Source organism: Hemicordylus capensis, chromosome 6 (genome assembly GCF_027244095.1).
Source record: "Hemicordylus capensis ecotype Gifberg chromosome 6, rHemCap1.1.pri, whole genome shotgun sequence".
In the NCBI taxonomy this organism is placed as follows: domain Eukaryota; kingdom Metazoa; phylum Chordata; class Lepidosauria; order Squamata; family Cordylidae; genus Hemicordylus; species Hemicordylus capensis.
The window spans coordinates 35202122-35222581 of record NC_069662.1 but is presented as its reverse complement, the minus strand read 5'-3'; the positions used below and the strand labels follow the sequence as shown (position 1 = coordinate 35222581).

The 20460-nt window shown below is 47.8% G+C and overlaps 1 protein-coding gene across 1 annotated transcript in view; it reads right to left on the bottom strand.

Moving 5' to 3' along the window:
- The window catches only part of SHANK1 (SH3 and multiple ankyrin repeat domains 1), a 143186-nt gene that overhangs the window by 94461 nt on the left and 28265 nt on the right, over positions 1-20460 (bottom strand). Inside the window, exon 2 of the mRNA XM_053260515.1 lies at positions 9425-9667. Within this exon, the coding sequence (XP_053116490.1) occupies positions 9425-9634 (210 nt within the window). The 5' untranslated portion in view covers positions 9635-9667. The remainder of the gene's footprint in view (positions 1-9424; positions 9668-20460) is intronic.

Genomic DNA, 20460 nt, shown 5'->3' with positions numbered 1-20460 from the left:
ACAAGTCACCAAGCCTGCTCTCCCCAGCCAGGCCAGCAACTTCACCTCTTGGCTCAAGGCAGGGCAGCCAGCTAGCTACCAGGCCAGCCTCTTTGCATGCTGGTGCAATGGTGTGTAGGGATGTGCACAAGATTGGTTTTGCCAGTTCAGCTTGAATCCGAACCGGATTCAAGCCGACCTGGCCCAGTTCAGTTTTGGGCCCACTTGAACTGAACCCGGTTCAAGTTTGAACATAGCCAATTTGAACCGGCTCAGCGCTCTATTGGTAAAGGGGAATCTGGTGGGGATTCTGCTTTATCAGTAAAGGGGCAAGTGGGTTTGCCTAAGGGTAGAGTGGGCGGGAGGGAATAAGTAGCTACTTACAAGTGCCGGTGGTGGCCGTGGGTGCAGGGCGATGGTGGTCCCCCGCCCGGCCTCCCCCAGAGTAGCTGGCTGGTGGCGACCCAGTTTGGGCCTTCTTTGGTCTGTACCAGAGGCTATTTGCAAATTGAGTGGTCATGCAAATGGCCTCTGTGCATGTGCAGAGGTCACAAAAATGGCCTCCATGTGTGTGCAGAGGCCCGAACCGGGCTGCTGCCAGCCCTGTCTACTCTGGGGGAGGCTGGAGGGCCACACCACTGCCCACCCGCACCCACCCTGTGGTTGCCACAGCCGGTGCCACCAGCACTTGTAAGTAGTTACTTATTCCCTTCCTGCCCACTCTACCCTTAGGCAAGCCCTCCTGCCCCTTTACTGGTAAAGAGGAATCCTCACTGGATTCCCCTTTATCAACAGAGCTCCGAGCGGGCTTGGTTTGAACCAGGTCTGGTTCAGTTTGATCTCAGACCAGTGGTTCAACCCTGAACCTGTGGCTCGACATTGATCCTGGCTTGCACACCCCTAGTGGTGTGTGCACGGTCTCCCACTCACTTGCTGTCCTCTACAACTACAAACATGTATATACCGCTTTTCAGCAGAAGGTTTCACAGTGGTTTTCCAAATAAAAATAAATAATAAGATGCTCCCCTGTCCCCAAAAGGTTCACAATTTAAAATGAAATGCAAGGTAACACCAGCATCAGCCACTGAAGGAATGCTGTGCAGGGGTTGGATAGGGCCAGTTGCTCTCCCCATGATAAATAGAAAGGATTTACCCTTTAAAAGGTGCTGTTTTAGCAGGTAACTGCTAACTGAGTTAAGTTAGTTAGCTAACTGCTAAATTCTCACTACTACCACCAGCAACACCACGTGAAGGAAGCAAGAGGCACCTGCTAGGCCAATGTAGCTCCCCAACCTGTCACTGAAGCAGAACCACCACTCTGGCTTCCCCATAGGATGGATGGTCAGTAGGCAGAGGAAGGAGGACAGGCAGGGGAAGGAGACAGAGAAAGAGAAGCTGCTTATGAGAGTAAAGTATTCTGAGTGAACAAAATGTTCCAGCTGCTCCCCAGAGCTTCGGACACCGCAACACATGGCGGGGGGGAGAGAGTTGTTTGGTCCCCCAAATATTTTCATGTCCTCTATAAAAGTCCCTAGTCGGCAACCTTACTGCCACACCTGTATTCAACATAACATGTGAATAACTATACCTGTGTACATTATATAGAGATTGTATAAATGTTGAACATAATTATGAATAAGGCTGTTGGAGAGCTGGAAAAAGGTGCCGAATCCTGGAGCTGAAGGGGTCTTGTAAGCCATCTACCCTCTGCCTGATGCAGGAAATCCAAAATCAGAGAATCACCAATAAATGGTTGTTTTGCTTCTGGCTGAAGATCTCCAGAGAGGGAGAGGACTTGTTCTCTGTGTTTTTTCCCCTTTGGTTTAGATTGTGAGCCCTTTGGGGACAGAGAGACATGTTCTCATACTTTGTGCTCTGTAAACCACTTTGGGAACATTTTTTTTGGTTGGAAAGTGGTATACCGCCTAGAGATGTACATATCAGGCGGTACAGAAATATGATAGATAGATAGATAGATAGATAGATAGATAGATAGATAGATAGATAGATAGATAGATATAGACACTTTATTATTATTATTATTATTATTATTGAAACATAATACTAATAATTATAATTATTAATAATCTATATATTCAGTTCTCTAAGGCATACCTGTGGCTAATCCCATGTGTGGCAGCTCTCGCGAGAGTTCGCGAGCAGAACCACCTGGTTGGGCAGTAGGGATTCCATATGCAGATAGGGAGGAGGAGTCTGTGAGAGCAGAAACACCATGGTGGGGATTCCATATGCAGATGGGGGAAGCAGCCTGTGGCACCATGGTGATTGGGCAGTGAGGATTCTATATGCAGATAGGGAGGAGGAGCCTGTGATGGTTAAGGTCAGTTGGAATGAAATTGTTACTGGTCGGAAGACATTCCTGATTGTAGAGGAGAGGAGGGAAGATAGATAGATAGATAGATAGATAGATAGATAGATAGATAGACAGACAGACAGATAGTGGGCAGGGATCTGTGAAGAGAGGGGTTGTGAGGGAGGAAAGAGTCCCTTCAGGAAAAGCAGGCTGCCGTGTGATTTAGATAAGGAAACAAGATGAACAAGATTTGTTCTCAGGGAAGGAGGGAGGGAGGGAGAGAGAACATGAAGGGAGGGGGAAGAAAGAGTGGGGAAGAGCGAGTGGAGGACAGAGAAAGAGAGAAAAAGAAGGGAGGGGAAGAGAGACAGAAGGAAGAGTGAGGGACGACCTGAGGGGAATGAGCTGCCATGGTGGTGCCTATTGGCAGCAAGGAAGGGCCCAGTCAACCACTGCTGCTGTTTGGGGCCACCAAGGCCATTGGCGGAGGGAGAGAGGCAGGCAGGCAAGGGACGGGCCAGGACCTGACAGTGGCCTGAGAGGAACAAGCGGCCAAGGCAGTGAGGAAGGCCTCGGTCAACCACTGCCGCTGCTGCTCCTGTGGGGAGGAGCAGGAGCGGGGCTCGAGTGAGGTTGGGAGGTCTCTGGGGACAGGGGGCTGCAGCTTGGCTTATAGGCACCAGCAATGCTGCAGCCGCGACCAAGAGGGGTGAGGGGGACGGAAGCAACAAGATGGAGGAGGACAAGCAGGAGTGTGGCACAGGTGAGCGCGCAGAGATCTCTGAGGTGAGGGGGGCTGTGAGTGGGGGCGCTCTGCGGTGAGGGGAGCAATCAAGTACTAGCACACAGATGCTTTGCACGGGTTAAGCTAGTAAATAATACTATTATATTGAAATGAAATAAAATAAAATAAAAATTAATTTAATTATTATTTCATTTCAATATAATAATATTATTTACTAGCTTAACCCACACAGAGCATCTGTGCTCTAGTACTTGATTAATAAAATAATAATAATTATTATTATTAGGCGGCACTGTAGGGAAGAGGATGAGGGATGATGGCCCTTTGGACTGAGCCAGGAAGGCTCTTCTTAGGCTGTTATACCTGTAGAATCATACAATTCTAGAATTGGAAGGGGCCGTGGAAAGGACCTTCTAGCTCAACCCCTGGCTCAGTGCAGAAAACTGCGAAAACATCCCTGACAGATGGCTGTCCAGCCTATTTGACAACCAAGCAAGCCCACCCCTGCATGAGGCAGATTGTTCCACCGTTGAACAACTCTTACAGTTAAGGAATTCTTCCGAATGCCTAGCCTAAATCTGCATCCTCGTAATTTTGTTTGTTCATTCAGTTTTTATACTGCCTTTCATAAGACATCCCTAAAATCACATTGGAAACCTTAAACTCAGTTAAAGAATAAAAACTATAAAACCTTCAAAAAAGAAAATAATTTTAAAAAAGAAATGGGTTGGATTGAAAAAATGTCAACCCGTTGGTTCTAGTCCTGCTCCCAGGTGTGGCAGAGAATAGGTCTGCTCCTGAAGGTCAACAGCCCTTCAGTCATTTGAAGACAGCTGTTACATCTCCCCTTAGTCTTCTCCAGGCTGACATACCCAGCTCCTTCAGCCATTTCTCAGAGGACTTCATTTCCAGACCCTTCACCATTCCTGTTGCCCTCCTCGGAAACAGTTCCAGTTTGTTTGTTTATTTTTATCATATTTTTATACTGCCTGATATGTATATCTCTAGGCGGTGTTTAAAATGGTGAATGGCAAATGTGGTGTCCCAAACTGAACAGAGGCGCTAATATCCAGACTAATGAAGCACTGGTGTCGCACCAGTACTTCTGAAGAGCTCCAGACTAACACTACAGACCAAAGCTGCACCGGTGCTTGAGTGGGGTTGGGATTTCGACAGCCTCCACTTCCCCTGGAAGCACTCTGTGCCACAAGAAAATAGATCCCCTCCAATGGCTGTAACCCAGGGCAGCCCTAGTTTCTGGAGATTTTTCACCACAGAATTCCAGGCAAAATCTGATAACTAGGACAGAAACTGAGATACCCAGAAGATCAGTGTTCACTTAAAAATGAGCTACATCATGATATGTGAAGATATATATGTCGGCAGCATTGTGGCGGGGAAGGAGTAGACCATTTATGTCCTGTGTGGACCCATTTTCTCCCATCACAGCCTCCAGACACTCGTATCGGCCTGTATGTGATGCTACCGCTCTTCCTGTCAGCGCGCGTGCACACACACACACACACACACACACACACGCACGCACGCACGCACGCACACACACAACCCTCCTTTCCAAAGATGAAATGTCTGTGTTTAGAATAAAGCATGCAAATTTGATTACTCTGAGATACATTTGCACATGGGGTATTTGAGCTGCATGACGTGGGCCACTTCCGCATGGAAGGGTTTTTGGGTCTCGAGCATGCTCAGTCAGAGCACTGAAGATCTGTTGGCCATTGTATGTGCCCCCACTGCCTGCGTCGCCACACACAGCAGCTATGGGAAGTGGCTAGTTGTGCACGGCCTGCGTGAGGGAAACTGGGATGAGGGTGCAAACACAGAATTCAGAAGCTTCCATCCTGTCCTTCTGGTTGAGCGGTAACGATAGCACTGGGAATGAAGAAACATCCCCACATGGATATGCCCCTATCCTGGGCACAGGATTTTAATTTGGGGGATGCAGAACGTGCAACTTTGTTCAGAGGATGAACAGCCCTGTTATGCTGATAATATATATTTGAAAGGAACTGAAACTGGGTTCCTCGCCCTTTGCTCTCTGCAGCTCTGTACATTTCCCTACAGAGACTTCCACACACCTTAGCTCCATGCTGGGGTTTGGCCTCTTTTCTCCTGACTTTCCCAGCAGCCCCTACCTCCTTCCCTTACCCCTCAGACTCCCAGGGTCAGATGGGGGGTGAAGAAGGGACAACCAGCCAGACACATGCTGGCAGCTCCATCCCCGTTTCCATGGACACGACAATTTGTGATCTCTAGCAACCGTTTCCATGGTTGCCCCTGTGAATAGAAATGGGACCCAAGATGAAGGGGGAGCACAGCTTTAAAGGAGCCATGAAATGTTTGTGGTGGTGGGGAAGGAGAAATGGGCTGTCTTCTCCAAACTTGGGGCTTGTGATAACTTAGTGTTGTATTTGCATTTTAAACCCCGCCCCCTAAAAACATTGTGGAAATATGGGGTGGGGGGGTGGGATCTCCTGTGTATATACTGAAGGGTGTGTGTATTTTGAATGGGGGGGGGTCCTGGAATGGTCCTGGAATGGAATCTTGGGGTGAAACAGAAACCCTATTAAGATATTGAGGTCATTCACACAATCAAAAATTGTGTTCTGCCTGGGTTTGGGAGTTGTGCGTGCTCCTAATTTTTGGTTGTGTGGAAGCAAAGTAAGAGAAAAACCTGGGTAGAAGTGACTTTGTGGAAGCAAGGTAGGACAAAGACCTGAGTTGCTTTTGCTCCTACCTTGCTTCCACACAATCACTTCTCCCTCCTCCTACCCACACAACTGAAAATTGGGAGCACACACAACTTCCAAACCTGGGTAGAACACAGTTTTCACTTGTGTGAATGACCTCAGTATGATGTATAAGTGAACAGTTGTCTGTACACTTGTACATGTTTTTGTGTGAATGACTATATGTGTTTACTTTAGAGGTGAACCTGGATACAGGCCCTGCAAATGCATGGTATGGATAGGAAGTGTACTGCTGTACCTGTGTTCACAATATGTGAATCGCTGTATGTATCTGTGTGCAGATATGCACCTATGTGTACTCATATGAGTGCTAAATATAATGTGGACTACAGATGGCTAAATCTCTGTAGTTCTCTACAGAGAACTTGCGTTTTTTGGGCAGTATAAAAATGTGTTAAATGAATGAATGAATGAATGAATGAGTGGGAGCAGGGATTGTTTTGGCCCACTATCAGTACACAAGAATCTAAAAGTCACAAGTGCTCCACCTCTTCTGTGGTTGGACCAGCTCTGGTCTCCTCTCTGCAGAAGTGGCCTACATCATGAAGCTCAAATACCCCATGTGCAAGCATATCCCAGAGTAATCAAATTTGCATGCTTTATTCTAAACACAGACATTCATTTTGGGAAGGAGTGGCGTGTCTGTGTGCTGACAGGGAGAGCAGCAGCGTTTCATGTAGGCTGATAGGAATGCATGTTTCAAGACCGTTAGGGGAGAACATGGTCCACAAGGGACACAGATAATCTACTCACTCCCCACCACAATGCTGCCTACAGATATATCTCCACATATCACACTGTAATTCATTTTGAAGGTAAACCCTGATGTGCTGGGTAGCTCATTTTCTGCTCTAGCTCACCAGATTTTGCCTGGAATTATTTGGTGGAAAATCTCTAAAAGTTAGGATTGCTATTGGCGGGGGTGGGAGTGGGGGTGCATTGCTAGATTCTGGCCCTCTCAGGGAAACACCAAAAGCTGCCTGAATGTTCAAGTGTTTGATTTTTAAAATGCAAGCCTCTATCCCTCCTATTATTTGTGGAGTGAAAAGAAAAAGCATTCAGACCGTTTTTTACCCAGTGGCTCAAAAAGAGACAAACTCCTAGTATTCCAGAGCGTCAAATGTTTGTATAGCACCCAAATCTTTGGGGTGCTTTATAAAACAATAAATAGTATAACCATAGTTAGGGTTATTATGACCCTTCCAGCGTGGATGTGATTCCCAAGAAACTGCGGTGTGTTTTCATAACAAAGGTGCTGTGAGCCACTTCCTCTGATCCAAAAGCCCCGACTTTAATCTCAGATGTGTGTATGTGTGGAGGAGATTGCCTGTATTTACTCTGTGTTGGCTGGGATGATACTTTGTCTGCCAGCCTGACCACATGTGATAAGGATGTGTGTGTGCCATGAGTGCACACATCCTTGCCTTCATCCTGTGTGTCAGGGTGCCTTTCTCTCATCACATGGGGTGTGTGTGTGTGAGAGATTCATCTAAATAACTGTTCTACGCATACTACAAATGCTAGTTTAAATTAGCATTTGTAGCGCCTGTAGAGGGGTGGTTTAGATAATCCCCACTCCTATTAATGATTGGTGCCCCTGGTGCACTAAAAGAGGAGAAAGAATATGCGTACTGACCATGTGCACAGATCTTTATTGTGTGTGGTTATGCCAGCAGTGAAGTCTCATCCAAACTGGACCTCTGTGGCAAAATAAGGCATTCCCTACATGCTCAGAGGTAGGGATGTGCACGGACCACGGAAGCTCCGTGCGGGAATTACTTCCACATTTTGCAAACAACAAGGGGGCAGGGGCGGCAGGGAGGACTGCTGCCACCCCGAAGATTTTGCTTAAAACTGGAGCACCGGAGGGGGAAAAGCGGTGGGAGGGGTAAGTACAACCCTCCCGCCCTTAAAGCAACACCCTCCACCCCGGTGACGGTCTGTCGGACCCCCAGACCAGCGAACCAGTTTGCAGACCTCCAACATGGCCTGCGACCGGTTCGTGCACATCCCTACTCAGAGGCCCTCTTGCTTTTCTGACTGTCCTGTTTGTTGCCACGTGTATTCTGGGACTAGGTCTCGGGTCGGATTTAGAGGCCTGTGAGCACTTGCAAGGTTCTATGGAAGTCAAACAGCACGGACTCTCAGAGGTTAGGAGCCGTCTCTTCACACACCACCACTTGTGAACCAGTGGACGAGGGTGGGCAGCAAAGATGGAAGCATAAGAAGCTGGTCAGCCTTCTGAGAGGGGTGTGTGTGTGTGAGGCTTGCGTTGTTGCATCAAGTGAAAATGAGCTGCTATATACATAACGTGACTTCTGGAGTGCTCAGGGAGGGTGTGAGCAGCCATGCAAGGAAGCTGGTGTTGGGGGAGGGAGGGGAGGGGAGCCTGCTTTGCATGAGGCTGCGGCTGACTCTCCATATCAAAGGGCTGCCGGATGAAAGGGCTGGTGCTGGTGGCGCCTGCATAGGCGTTGCTGAGTGTCCTGGTTTTATTGCTAATGAAGGGAGAAAGGAGTACCGTTGGTTTAGTGCTGAGCTCAGGATGAATCCAGTTCTGCATTAATTACCCCTCTAGGGATGGAGGAGGTGGTGGGGTGGAGACCAGCCAAGAAGGGAAGCCCCATTTTCTTTTGTCCATCAGCAGCAGCCCTTCCCTTATGCCTCACTCTTTCCTTTTGGCAAGGCAGCATTGCAGAAGGTCATCGGGCCCCAGCACACATCCCCACTCTCTGCTCATTAACCTGCCCCTTCCTCACCTAACCCACATGGTGTGTATTATACGTATTACTTCTGTATGCCACGGCTGAGAATAGGAGTAGATTAGGGGCCCAAATTTGCAATATTTAAGATCTCTCTCTCTCTCTCTCTCTCTCTCTCTCTCTCTCTCTCTCTCTCTCTCTCTAGTGTGTGTGTGTATGTGTGTTTGTGTGTGTGTGTATATCTATCTTTTGAATAGATAAAGATATTAAAGATCTCTTTATATTTAGCAATGGAAGAGCAATTGGCCCTATTCAGACTGAACACAGGATCCCTTCACGGGCAGTTGCCGGTGTCTTGTGTTTCTTTTTAGATTGTGAGCCCTTTGGGAACAGGGAACTATATTATATTATTATTATTATTTTTAGTAGTAGTATTATTTCTATGTAAACCACTTGAGTACTTTTCTGTTGAAAAGCGGTATATAAATTATAATTATAACTATAATGTAGTAAAATAATACAGATGGCTCAAGCAATGGAACCAAGCCACACAAAGGCAGGAGAAGGGGGGAAATGAAGAAAAAAATGAATCAAGAAATCCAGTGTCACTTATTGTTCTGATCTGAACCAGTGCTCCCTGTAACAGGGATTCCCAGATGTTGTTGACTACAATTCTCATAATCCTCACGGATGGGCCATTACAGCTGAGGATACTGGGTCAACAGCATCTGTTACAGGGATTCTGTAATAGATCTGGACTGGGGGAAATTTCTACCCAACACACAGTATGGAATCAGTCAGATCCTGATATCACATTTCATACTTGCTTCCCACTACAGCTCAGTTTGTACTTGGTCACACTTGGTGGTTCTTCGTGCTCTCCCACACCTTGTCCCTCATTTTGGGTCCTCACCGTCTGGTGAAGGTCGGGAATACCAATTCGGAAGACCATCATACTGAAGTGGGCGTCCTCAGGTACCGACATGGAGTGATTGTGGGCAGGGTTAGCAGGGCTGGCCGGGGGGCTGGGCCCCTCGTGGGAGCTCTCCGAGCCCGATTCCCCCTCGGGGCACTGGGAGAGGTGCTCCTCCTCCTCCGCACTTGTTTCGGGGCTCTGGGGCATCGTCAGGGGTGCTGGGCACCATCACTGGCTGCACTGGTAGGGTGGAGAGAGAAAGAAATCCAAGGTTAGCTCCATGGAGGAGGTGAGTAAAGAAGGAATGAGGAGTGGTGAGCAGAAGGCAGGAGTGCAGGGGTGGTCTCTACACCCCCAAACCACTGAGGTCTGTTCTAACCCAATGGTTCCTAGTCTTGGGTCCCCAGATTTTTTTGGACTACAACTCCCATCATCCTCAACCACAGTGTCTGGAAGCAGAGGTCCCAGGTTGAATTTTTGACATCGCCAGTTGGGCTTGGAAAGACCTTTGGCTGAAAGAGCTGCTGCCGGTCAACATAGGCTACGTATTCCCAGTCTTGGATCCCAAAGGCCGTTGTGGCTGAGGATGACTGACTGATTGATTGATTGATTGATTGATTGGAGATATTTGTATATTACTCCAAACTCATATCTCTGAGCAGTTGAGGGAGTTGCAGCCCAACAACATTGGGGAGCTGTTCTAACTCACATGCACGCACACGCTGAAGTATACTTCAGAGACTGTGATGCTAATAATATACTCAGATCAAGCAGACACAGACCATGGCACACCTACCTGCAGGCACACACACAAACGAGGGATACAGGCTAATCAAGTGAGAAGCAGACCTGCCCCTCCTGCGCCACACCCCCAAATATAGTGGCACAAAACAGACAAAAAGGCAAACGCCACAAGATCCTGACAAATCACACAGACTCGCAGCAGGACCAGTTCAAGCTCTTTTGCTGCCCTAAGTGAACGATAAGGTTGCCACCTAATTCACATCGTGTTGCATGCAGGGGGTAGATTGTGTTTCCTCCTCAAGGGCTTTCCTAAATTGCTGCTCCTTTTCTCTGCTCACTAGAATGAAGCATTTGGCTCCATTCACTTGTATAGGGTGAGAGAAAGGGGCTGCAATCAGGAAAAACTGAGATGGGGGTGGAAAAAATCACTCTTGCAATTGGCCCTGCACCTTGTCTCAAGGGTTGGGGTGGGGGGTGGGGATGTGTTTTCCCTAGACAATTTGCCTGATTAGCTTGGAGCCCTTGGAATGTAGCCATCCTAGACAGCCTCCTGTAATGTCTATTGTGTTGGGTAGGCCCTGATCCACAGAGAATCAAAGATGCATTCCATATGGACATGGAAGACGCAACTAAAATGAAACCCAAGGGAACATACATACGAAGAAGATGGCAAAGCACAAGCATGTAAATGGAGATACACAAGACAGACATGTTGGGTGCCTTTTTCAGCCCATGCACAGCTAAGTGTATGTGTGAAGTGTACTCACACATACACTTCATGCACTGAGATAATACAGGATTACTCAGACAGTGTATGCCTTGAACTCTCAAAAAGCACTGTGCGGATGTTTCCACTTCTTACTGTAATTATTAAACGTGCCTGTGGCAAACTGATGGTGTGAATCAGCAACCACATGCACAAATGGCCAGTCTGCACATACTGCGTTGTTGTGTAGAACCCTTCACACTGCGTGTGGTGCACACACCAGCCAATTTTGCTCATGGCTGCTGATTCACGCAACCAGTTTGACATGGGCACATGCACGATATACAGAAAAGGAAAAGGCGGCACTTTTTGCGAATAAGCCCCAAAATGTGATAACACAGAACACACTCCTTGATAAATGCTTGCTCGCTCTCGCTCGCTCTCACGCGCTCTCTCTCTCGCTCTCTCTCTCTCACACACACACTTACTTACATGCCAATAACCCTGAGCCAATGCATACCTTCCAACCTTCACAAATGGAAAGGTAGACATGCATGTAACAAGCCTCTTCTCATACTAAAGATCAGTGTATGTGACCCTCCCCCCAAGGTCATCCTCATTACATTTGACTCTGTCTTCATATCTTCTGCAATAACCTGCCCTTCAATGATTTAAAAGCCAAGAACGGCATTTGGTCTTTTGGTAAATGTCATATATTAGAAAAACATAATTGTCTGATAATACACTGCCAGAGTTCAAAGTATATATCAGCATCCGCAAGTGTGTGTGAAATGGCAGGTGGTACACAGGATGGCACTTTAGTGTTCATGCACGTGCATTAATATGCATGTGTACTAAAGGCACAGTGGTCTCCCCAGTCAGAAATGTAACTGCTAGAGACCCTTGGGAGGATGCTGGACACTGGAGAATGACACCTCCAGGAACTCAACCTCTGCTAACTGGGCAGATAGGCACTTTTAGTGTTGGTTCTTGTATATTTAGCAGGGGGGGGCAGCAATAACTGCCCATTTTCAACCCAGCATAGAGTCCCCTCCAGTGGCTGTTGCTGGTGTTTCCCTTTGTGGCTGCAATCCTATGTACACTTTCCTGGGAGTAAATTCCATTGAGCATTGTGAGATTTACTGTGGAGTAAACGTATATCGGGTTGCACAGTATGTTGAACTTTAGGCTGTGAGCCGTTTTGAAACAGGGACTCCTTTTCTCAATTCCTTTTGCTACATAAATGGCTTTGAACACTTTTCTCCTTGAAAAGTATATAAATCCCCATTCAGCCTAACATAGTGCATTGCCTGTGGCTGTTGCAGGTGCCTCTTTTGTATCTCTTTTAAAATTGTGAGCCCCTTTGGAACAGGGAACCATATTTTTATTTTCCTCTATTTTATTTTGCGGTATAAACCACATTGTGCCAATTCAGATGACACAGTGATTGGAAGCAGACCACCTGAGAGTGCAGCGCAGATGTCCCAACATTCTCCTGGTGCATCCATTTACTGTCTGGGAGCACTGTTCATCCGGAGCACATGTACAAATATGACAAATATTTATATACCCCTTTTCAACTAAAGTTCCCAAAGCAGTTTACATAGATATAAGTAAATAAATACTTATCTCTCTCTCAGTAAATAGGAGAGGAGAGCTGGTCTTGTGGGAGCAAGCATGATTTGTCCCCTTAGCTAAGCAGGGTCTGCCCTGGTTGCATATGGATGGGAGACTTGATGTCTGAGCACTGTAAGATATTCCCCTCAGGGGATGGAGCCGCTCTGGGAAGAGCAGAAGGTCCCAAGTTCCCTCCCTGGTTTCTCCAAGATAGGGCTGAGAGAGATTCCTGCCTGCAACCTTGGAGAAGCTGCTGCCAGTCAGAGAAGACAATACTGAGCTAGATAGACCAATGGTCTGACTCTGTATATGGCAGCTTCCTATATTCCTAAATAAAACAGCCCATCTCCAAAGGTCTCACAATCTAAAAAAGAAACATAAGATAGAAACCGGCAACAGCCATTGGAGGGATGCTGTGCTGGGGATGGATAGGGCTAGTTGCTCTCTCCCTGCTCACTAAAGAGAATCGCCACTTTAAAAGATGCCTCATTGCTCAGTTAGCAGGGAACTAACTGACACATGTAGAGGGGTCATTCAGATAAACACACACAGACACACGTGCATTACAGGGAAGACGTTGGGATGTCTGCGGAGCACATGCTAATAGGTGTGTCCCCTTCCTAATTGCATGGGGTGGGAACTGAGTCAGCCTTTTGAGAACTTTTGTTGTTGAAAAGTGGTATATTTAGCAGACTACCTCTGCTAAATAGGGATAGTTGTAGCATATGCAAACTTGCACAAACTCTCATTAAGTCTGCCCACTGCACCCAGAGAGGGATTTCCTCACTCTCCCGCCCACTTTGCCCTCTTAATTGCTGCATTTCGTGATGGGACTCCGCCCCTCTTTGTCCTGTTTCCCTCCATGCCCTCAATTCCTGCCTTGCCTCAGTCCTTGCCCTCCTAGGCCTGCCAAACGTTCCCCTTCCACCCCTGCCTCCACCCCAGTCTCCTTCACTGACTTTTCGTGCTCCGCGTCCCAGTTTCCAGCCGGCCCCAGGGCCCAGGCAATCTGGATGTAAGCAGCACATGACGTCCCAGAAAGCGGAGCAGCCTTGGGACGCCTGCCCCATTTTCAGCACCTGCCGAAAGGGTCTATAATTAGTCCAAAAGGACACGGCTCTCCCTACCCCCAGCACTTCCCATCCTGTTTGTTCAGACAAGCCTGCTCGGGGGCAATGGAGCTACCTTTCGTGTCAGGCCGAGGCGGCCCGTTGCACTGAAGTCCCCTTTTCGATGGTGAGACACTCGGCATCCATCTCCCCATCCTCCCCATGACTAGGACTGCAAAATACTCACGAAGGCACCCCCATTCCTCTGAGGCACCAAAGTCTGCCATAACCAGAGGCATGAAACGGCTTGTCGACCTGAAAGGTCTTCCCTTCGGAAGTGAAGTGGAAAGCGATTTGCATAAACATCTGGTGACTGGAGGGGAGTTGTGGTCTGGGGTATACCTCAAGGGAGGAGAGCTGGTCTTGTGGTAGCAAGCATGGCTTATCCCCTCGGCTAAGCAGGGTCTGCCCTGGTTGCATATGAATGGGAGACTAGAAGTGTGAGCACTGCAAGATCTTCCCCTCAGGGGATGGAGCCGCTCTGGGAAGAGCATCTAGGTTCCAAGTTCCCTCTCTGGCTTCTCCAAGATAGGGCTGAGAGAGACTCCTGCCTGCAACCTTGGAGAAGCCTCTGCCAGTCTGTGTAGACAATACTGAGCTAGATGGACCTATGGTCTGACTCAGTATATGGCCACTTCCTGTGTTCCTATTTGTCCCGCTCTGAAGTCATCACAAGCTAGTGATGATGTCATCAGAAGCTGAGATGACTTCATTTTTCAATATGATGGGAAAGGACTCAAAAAAACATCTGCGGAATTGTCCATTTCATGGTCCACGACATCATGCAAAATCGGCCTGAAGTGAGTTGAAATCAGATATTCCGTCATGGTGCAAATCGGGGCATGAACTTCCTCAATTACTCGCAAGAACTGATCAAGCATGCAAATCCACAGCTCTCTAACCTCCTGGGCACTCTGCTGATATTTACTGATGTGCTTGAACTGTAAATACTTCAGACGGGTGATAATAACAGAGGTGCTATGTGCTATAAGCGCAAGAGAGATAACATGTGCACATATATAACAGTTGTATTAACACCTCAGGTGTTACACTTACTGTAAAACTCTCTTGTAAGTATGAGACACACAGACATCAAGAGACAGTCAGACAGATAGCACAGAATGGAAGGATCGCTTGGAAAAGACTTGAGAGACCATCTAGCTCAGGAGGTTATGGGACTACTAGTATACAGCAGTTCTGCAAAAGCACAGGAAAAACTACGGAAAGTAGTATTGGCCATGGAATTCAGTTTTCTAAGAAACTCCACTTTCCTCTTATTTTTATATTGTAATTTCCCCCCATATACATTAGTTTCAAAAGTTGAGAAGCTAGGTCTCTGCCCCAAGAGGCTTACAATCTACTGCTGAAATATGAACAGAAGTGAGACAGCAGAGGAAGCAGTCTAGTTTGTGTGTATGCATATCTAAATGCGGGGATAGAATATGCCATTATTTCAGTTACACATACTTTAGCCATACATGTATATAAACTAGAGATCACACAAATGCATGCCGTAGATGTATGCTCGGAACTGGAAATGTTCTTATTTCATTAAAAACAGCTGCGTTGTGTGTATGGGGGGTCAATATTGAATGGGGCTGTGGAGCAAGGTGGGGGAGGTTAACTCTTTCCCCCTTCACTGTTTTCCTCCTGAAAATTACCCCTCCAAAGCACCTATTTTCTTCCAAAGTGGTAATTTGCAAATTACCACTTTGGGGTGGGTGGGGTGGGTGGGAATGAAAACATCACTAGGGGAACCTTTCTCCATGCTGCAGCTCCACGTTGCATTTGTGAAGTCCCTATTATGTTTAGTGCAATAAGAGGCACTTCTGCTTCAGAGGAAGCAGACGTGCATGTGTCTGTGTGCACATTTAGCCTGACCTCCAGTTACAGTAGGTATGGGGGACTATGGGGTTGTGCCAAAGGCTTCATGGGAAAAAGTAGGACTTTTTAAAGGGACCTTCCTACCTAGAAATTCATGGTTGCAAAAGCATGATTGCAAGGGCGCCAGTTTTGTAGCGTGGGTTCTGAAGGGCCCAAACAGCAATGGAATTTGCAAGAGAGCATTAAAGGTAGAATGCGTGATAAGTATATTTATGCAAATACTCATTAACAGAAACGTTTAACTTAACAGTTCTCACGCATGTCTTCCCACTCCCCCCCCCACTTTTGTCTTTAAAAACTCCAGTGTTCAACCGATCCAGTGCACTCCAATGGGAAAGAAAGTAAAACAACTGTCCAACTTGAACTCTTGGCTTGATTCAGCTCTTCTGTTTTCAAGGACTTTACCCGCAGCTTTCCATGAAGGCCCACAAGACAAACTCAAGAATCATAGCCCTGTAATTAAATACCTATACATAATAACAGCCAAACAAAATACCCCCCTTTATAATTAACATGGTGATTCTCTTTATTTACCAGCCAGAGAGTAACTGGCCCTGTTCACCCCCAGCACAGTACCTCCAGTGACTGTTGCTGGTGTCTATCATGTTTCTTTTCAGATTGTGAGCCCTTTGGGGACAGGGATCCATCTTATTTATTATTTCTCTGTGTAAACCGCCCTGAGCCATTTTTGGAGGGGCGGTATAGAAATCGAATGAATGAATGAATGAATGAATGAATGAATAAATAAATAAATAAATAAATAAATGCACATCTGTTCACCTAGGCAAAGGGTTAGGGCTGGTTCAGCTTCTGTCTGCATCCATCCATCCATCCATCCATCTATCCATCCATCCACCATGTCACTCTGGATCTACTCACAGCAGAGTAGCTAGTTGACCACATCCACCCTATGGTGGCGGGTTACATAGGCAATGCCTGCATACACTCCAAGGATTCCTATTAACCAGGGACGGCCTCTATTTCCCACTCCCCATCCCTGGTAAAGCACTGTCTCCATTCTGTCCCTATTTTGTTGTTTGGAGGAGATTTGGGGGTGCCTTTCTAAAATATGGCTTCTGTTCACGCACATACAGCTACAGTTCTTCATAGGAACATAGGAATCTGCCATATACTGAGTCAGACCATAGGTCCATCTAGCTCAGTATTGTCTTCACAGACTGGCAGAGGCTTCTCCAAGTTTAGAGGCAGGAGTCTCTCTCAGCCCTATCTTGGAGAGGACACTTGGAATCTAGATGCTCTTCCCTGAGGGGAATATCTTACAGTGCTGGTCTCCCATTATATGCAACCAGGGCAGACCCTGTTTAGCTTAGGGGACAAGTCATGCTTGCTACCACAAGACCAGCTCTCAAGACCAGTTTTCAGCCCTTTCTCCTGGCTATCATTTCTGACTGGATGGGGTGGTGGGCTAGGGCCAGGTGAGGAAGAAGCATGTCATTGCAATCACATGAACCCAGACTGCCAGTGCACTGCTTAAGAATGTCAACACATCAGAAAAGCTCTGCTGAATGAGACTTTTGGCCCACCAAGCTCAGCATCCTGTTGCTCACAGTGACCAATCAGATGCTTCCAGGAAGGCTACAAGCAGCAGGCCTCAAAGCAACGGCCAAGGCTGCATAACCTTGGCCCTCCAGATGTTTTTGGACTACAGCACTTCCATCATCCCCAGCCAACCTGGCCAATAGGCCGGGGTTATGAAGGTTGTAGTCCAACATCTGCAGGAGGGCCCAAGCTGTGTAGCCCTGAAATGGCCCCCTTTCACTACTGCTTCCCAGCAACTGGCATTCCACGATATATTGCCTCTGAATCTGGAGGTTCCATATCGTCATCAGGTCTAAAAACCACTGAGAGGCTTATTCCCCATGAATTTGACTAATCCCTAGCCATCTAAGCTAGGGATGCTTATTTTCCATACCATCCCAAACCCATCAAGACAGTAAGTGCTGCTGAAAGTGCTGAAGTTGAACACTGTTCTAAAATAAGTGCAACTAGGTCCATGGTGTGAGATTAAATACTGTATGCTATTAAACATTCTTAAGTTTTGCTCAGTATTATTATTATTACTATTATTACTACTACTATTACTACTACTATTATTATTATTATGGAAGAGAGCTGGTCTTGTGGTAGCAAGCATGACTTGTCCCCTTAAGCTAAGCAGGATCCGCCCTGGTTGCATACGAAAGGGAGACTAGAAGTGTGAGTGCTGTAAGATATTTCCCTCAGGGGATGGAGCTGCTCTGGGAAGAGCATCTAGGCTCCAAGTTCCTTCCCTGGCATCTCCAAGATAGGGCTAAGAGAGATTCCTGCCTGCAACCTTGGAGAAGCCGCTGCCAGTCTGTGCAGACCATACTGAACGAGATGGACCAATGGTCTGACTCAGTATATGGCAGCTTCCTATGTTCCTGTGTACTAGCTGGGCCGGGCGCAGAGCATCTACGCCTCTAGTTTGGCCCAGCCATTTTCTCCTGCTTGCCGCTGCCATTTTCTCGCCACCACCATTTTCTCGCCACCCACCTGCTGGTGCCTCACTTCCCACCTGCCTGCCTGCCCCCACCTCCTCCAGTTGGCCGCCCGCCTCCTCCCGTCAGCGCAGCTTTGCCAACTGGCCAGCCTCCTCCTCCTGCTGGCGTGGCTTTGCCCGCCAGCATGGCTCCACCGGCCGGCCACCTCCTCCCGCCAGTGTGGCTCCACCAGCCGCCACGGCTGTTTTCTTCCCCCATCCCCATCGCTTATCCCCAGCAGCTGCTCACAAACTCTCGCGAGGGCTGCCACGCATGGGATTAGTGACGGGTACATTTAAGAGAATTAAATATATCAATAGTAGATTGTTTCCATATACATTATTTTCAAAGGATGAGAGGATAGGTGTCTGCCCCAAGAGGTTACAATCTACACTCTCAATATCAACGGAAGGGAGACAGAGGAAATGGTAACACCCCTGAGTTATAGCAAGGGTTCCCGACCTTGAGTCCTCAGATGTTGTTGGACTACAACTCCCATCACCTCCAGCCACAACGGACATTGAGCTGAGGATGATGGTAGTCGTAGTCCAACAGCTTCTGGGGACCCACGTTTGGGAACTAGAATTGCAACTATTTTCAAACCCCTCCAACTATTTTTGGGTTAGAGGGGGTGTCTGGAGCTTGGAATCAGCCCAACCTCTTTTTTTCCAGCATGGCAGCTGGCTGCTGCTGCATGAGCCAGCCGCCAGCCAATCAGAGGCTCCTCTTCCCCCACCTGAGTCCCAACTCAAGAACCATCAGATTCTGTGTGCGCCTGTACAGTGCACACAAGCAGCCAGTGGCCAGCCAACCAGCAAGCAGCCTCCCTGCCGCCTCTGAAGCTCTCCCACTGCCCATGGGGCTGCGACAAGGATGACGGTCGATCATGGAACCCGTTTGCTTGCTGCTGCTGCCAGCCATTGTGCCAACCTGCCAAGTGTTTGCAGCAGCCTTGCCTCATCCTTGGAGTGACACTCAATGGCCCAGTGGGCTATTCTCTATGACGCCGTCTCCTCTTTGGCCTGCTGAGTATGCTCGTCATCAGGTCAGGGAGTTATGCTTAATCCCTCCTTGGCATGCACACAATCTGTGGAGGGGAGGCCATAGTATTGTTTGAACTGTGGAGAAGGGGGGCGTCGTCCCTCCCCCAATGAAAAGAACATGCATGGTTTGTCCCATGGGAATGGATTGTGTGATCCAGAGGAGGCTGGCTGGTGTTGAACTGTGCCGAAAAGCGTTCCGTGGTGGTTTCACTCCCCAAATGAAATTAAAACGCACCATTACTTGATTTGTCCCCATGGGATTCTGTGATCCACCAGAGGAGGAGGAGGCTGGTGTTTGAACTGGGTGGAGAAGTGTACGTGTATGTAGTCCCCCCGCCCTTACATAGGAAGCTGCCTTGTAGCAAGTCAGACCATTGTCAATCTAGCTGGCCACGGCTTCTCCAGGGCTGCAGGCAGGAGTGTCTCTCAGCCCTGTCTTGGGAGATGCCAGGGAGGGAATTTGGAACCTTCTTCATGCATGTATGCTGATGTTCTTCCCAAAGTGGCTCCGGTGAGCCTCCATCCCCTAAGCGGAATATCTCGCAGTGCTCATGTGTAGTCTCCCATTCAAATGCAAACCAGGGCAGGCCCTGCTTAGCAAAGGGGACAGTTCATGCTTGCTACCACAAGACCAGCGACCCTAAAAAATGAAATGAAAATGTACCATTTGTCCCAGTGGGATTCTGTAATCCAGTCAGAGGAGGCTGGTGTTGGAACTGTGTGGCGAAAGGGGCATGCGGGGTGAAGGGTGGAGTGAAGAGCACAGTAAGCCTTAAGTCGCCTTGCTGGCCCGTTGTCACTGGGCACACAGCTCTCCTGGTCATCAGCTTCTCCACAGTGGTGAGTTCTATTTATTCTCAAATTATCTGATTTTTAGCCAAGTGTGCATATATTACTCCAATTAGCATATGCAAATTTTATGCAAATATTCATGCAAAGTGGAGACTTCTCAGAGACCTTTTAAGTGAATAAGACCAACTATTTCCACTTTGTGTGTGTGTGTGTGTGTGTGTGTGTGTGTGAGAGAGAGAGATTTTGATTATTTTTGGCATCTGGATCTGGCAATCCTATTGGGGATCCATGCGTTATTTTGTGTGTGTGTGTGTGTGTGTGCAGGGTGGGGGCAGGGCGGGCACTCAAGCAGCATTCCTTGGTTAGAGAGTAGGTTTCTCAGGGCCGGCCCTACCATGAAGCAGAGTGAAATGGGCTGCCTCAGGTGGCAGAAGGTGTTCTGTTCTCATGGGCAGCACAACAGCCCACCCAGCACTCTCCCCATGGATGCCCTGTGGAGGAAGAAAGGCAAAATGGCACCACACCACTTTTCCTCATCACCCTCCTTCCTTTACTATTAGTAAGGGGAATCGATTTGAAAAGGAAAAGGGAATTGGAGGGATGGTATTAATAGAGA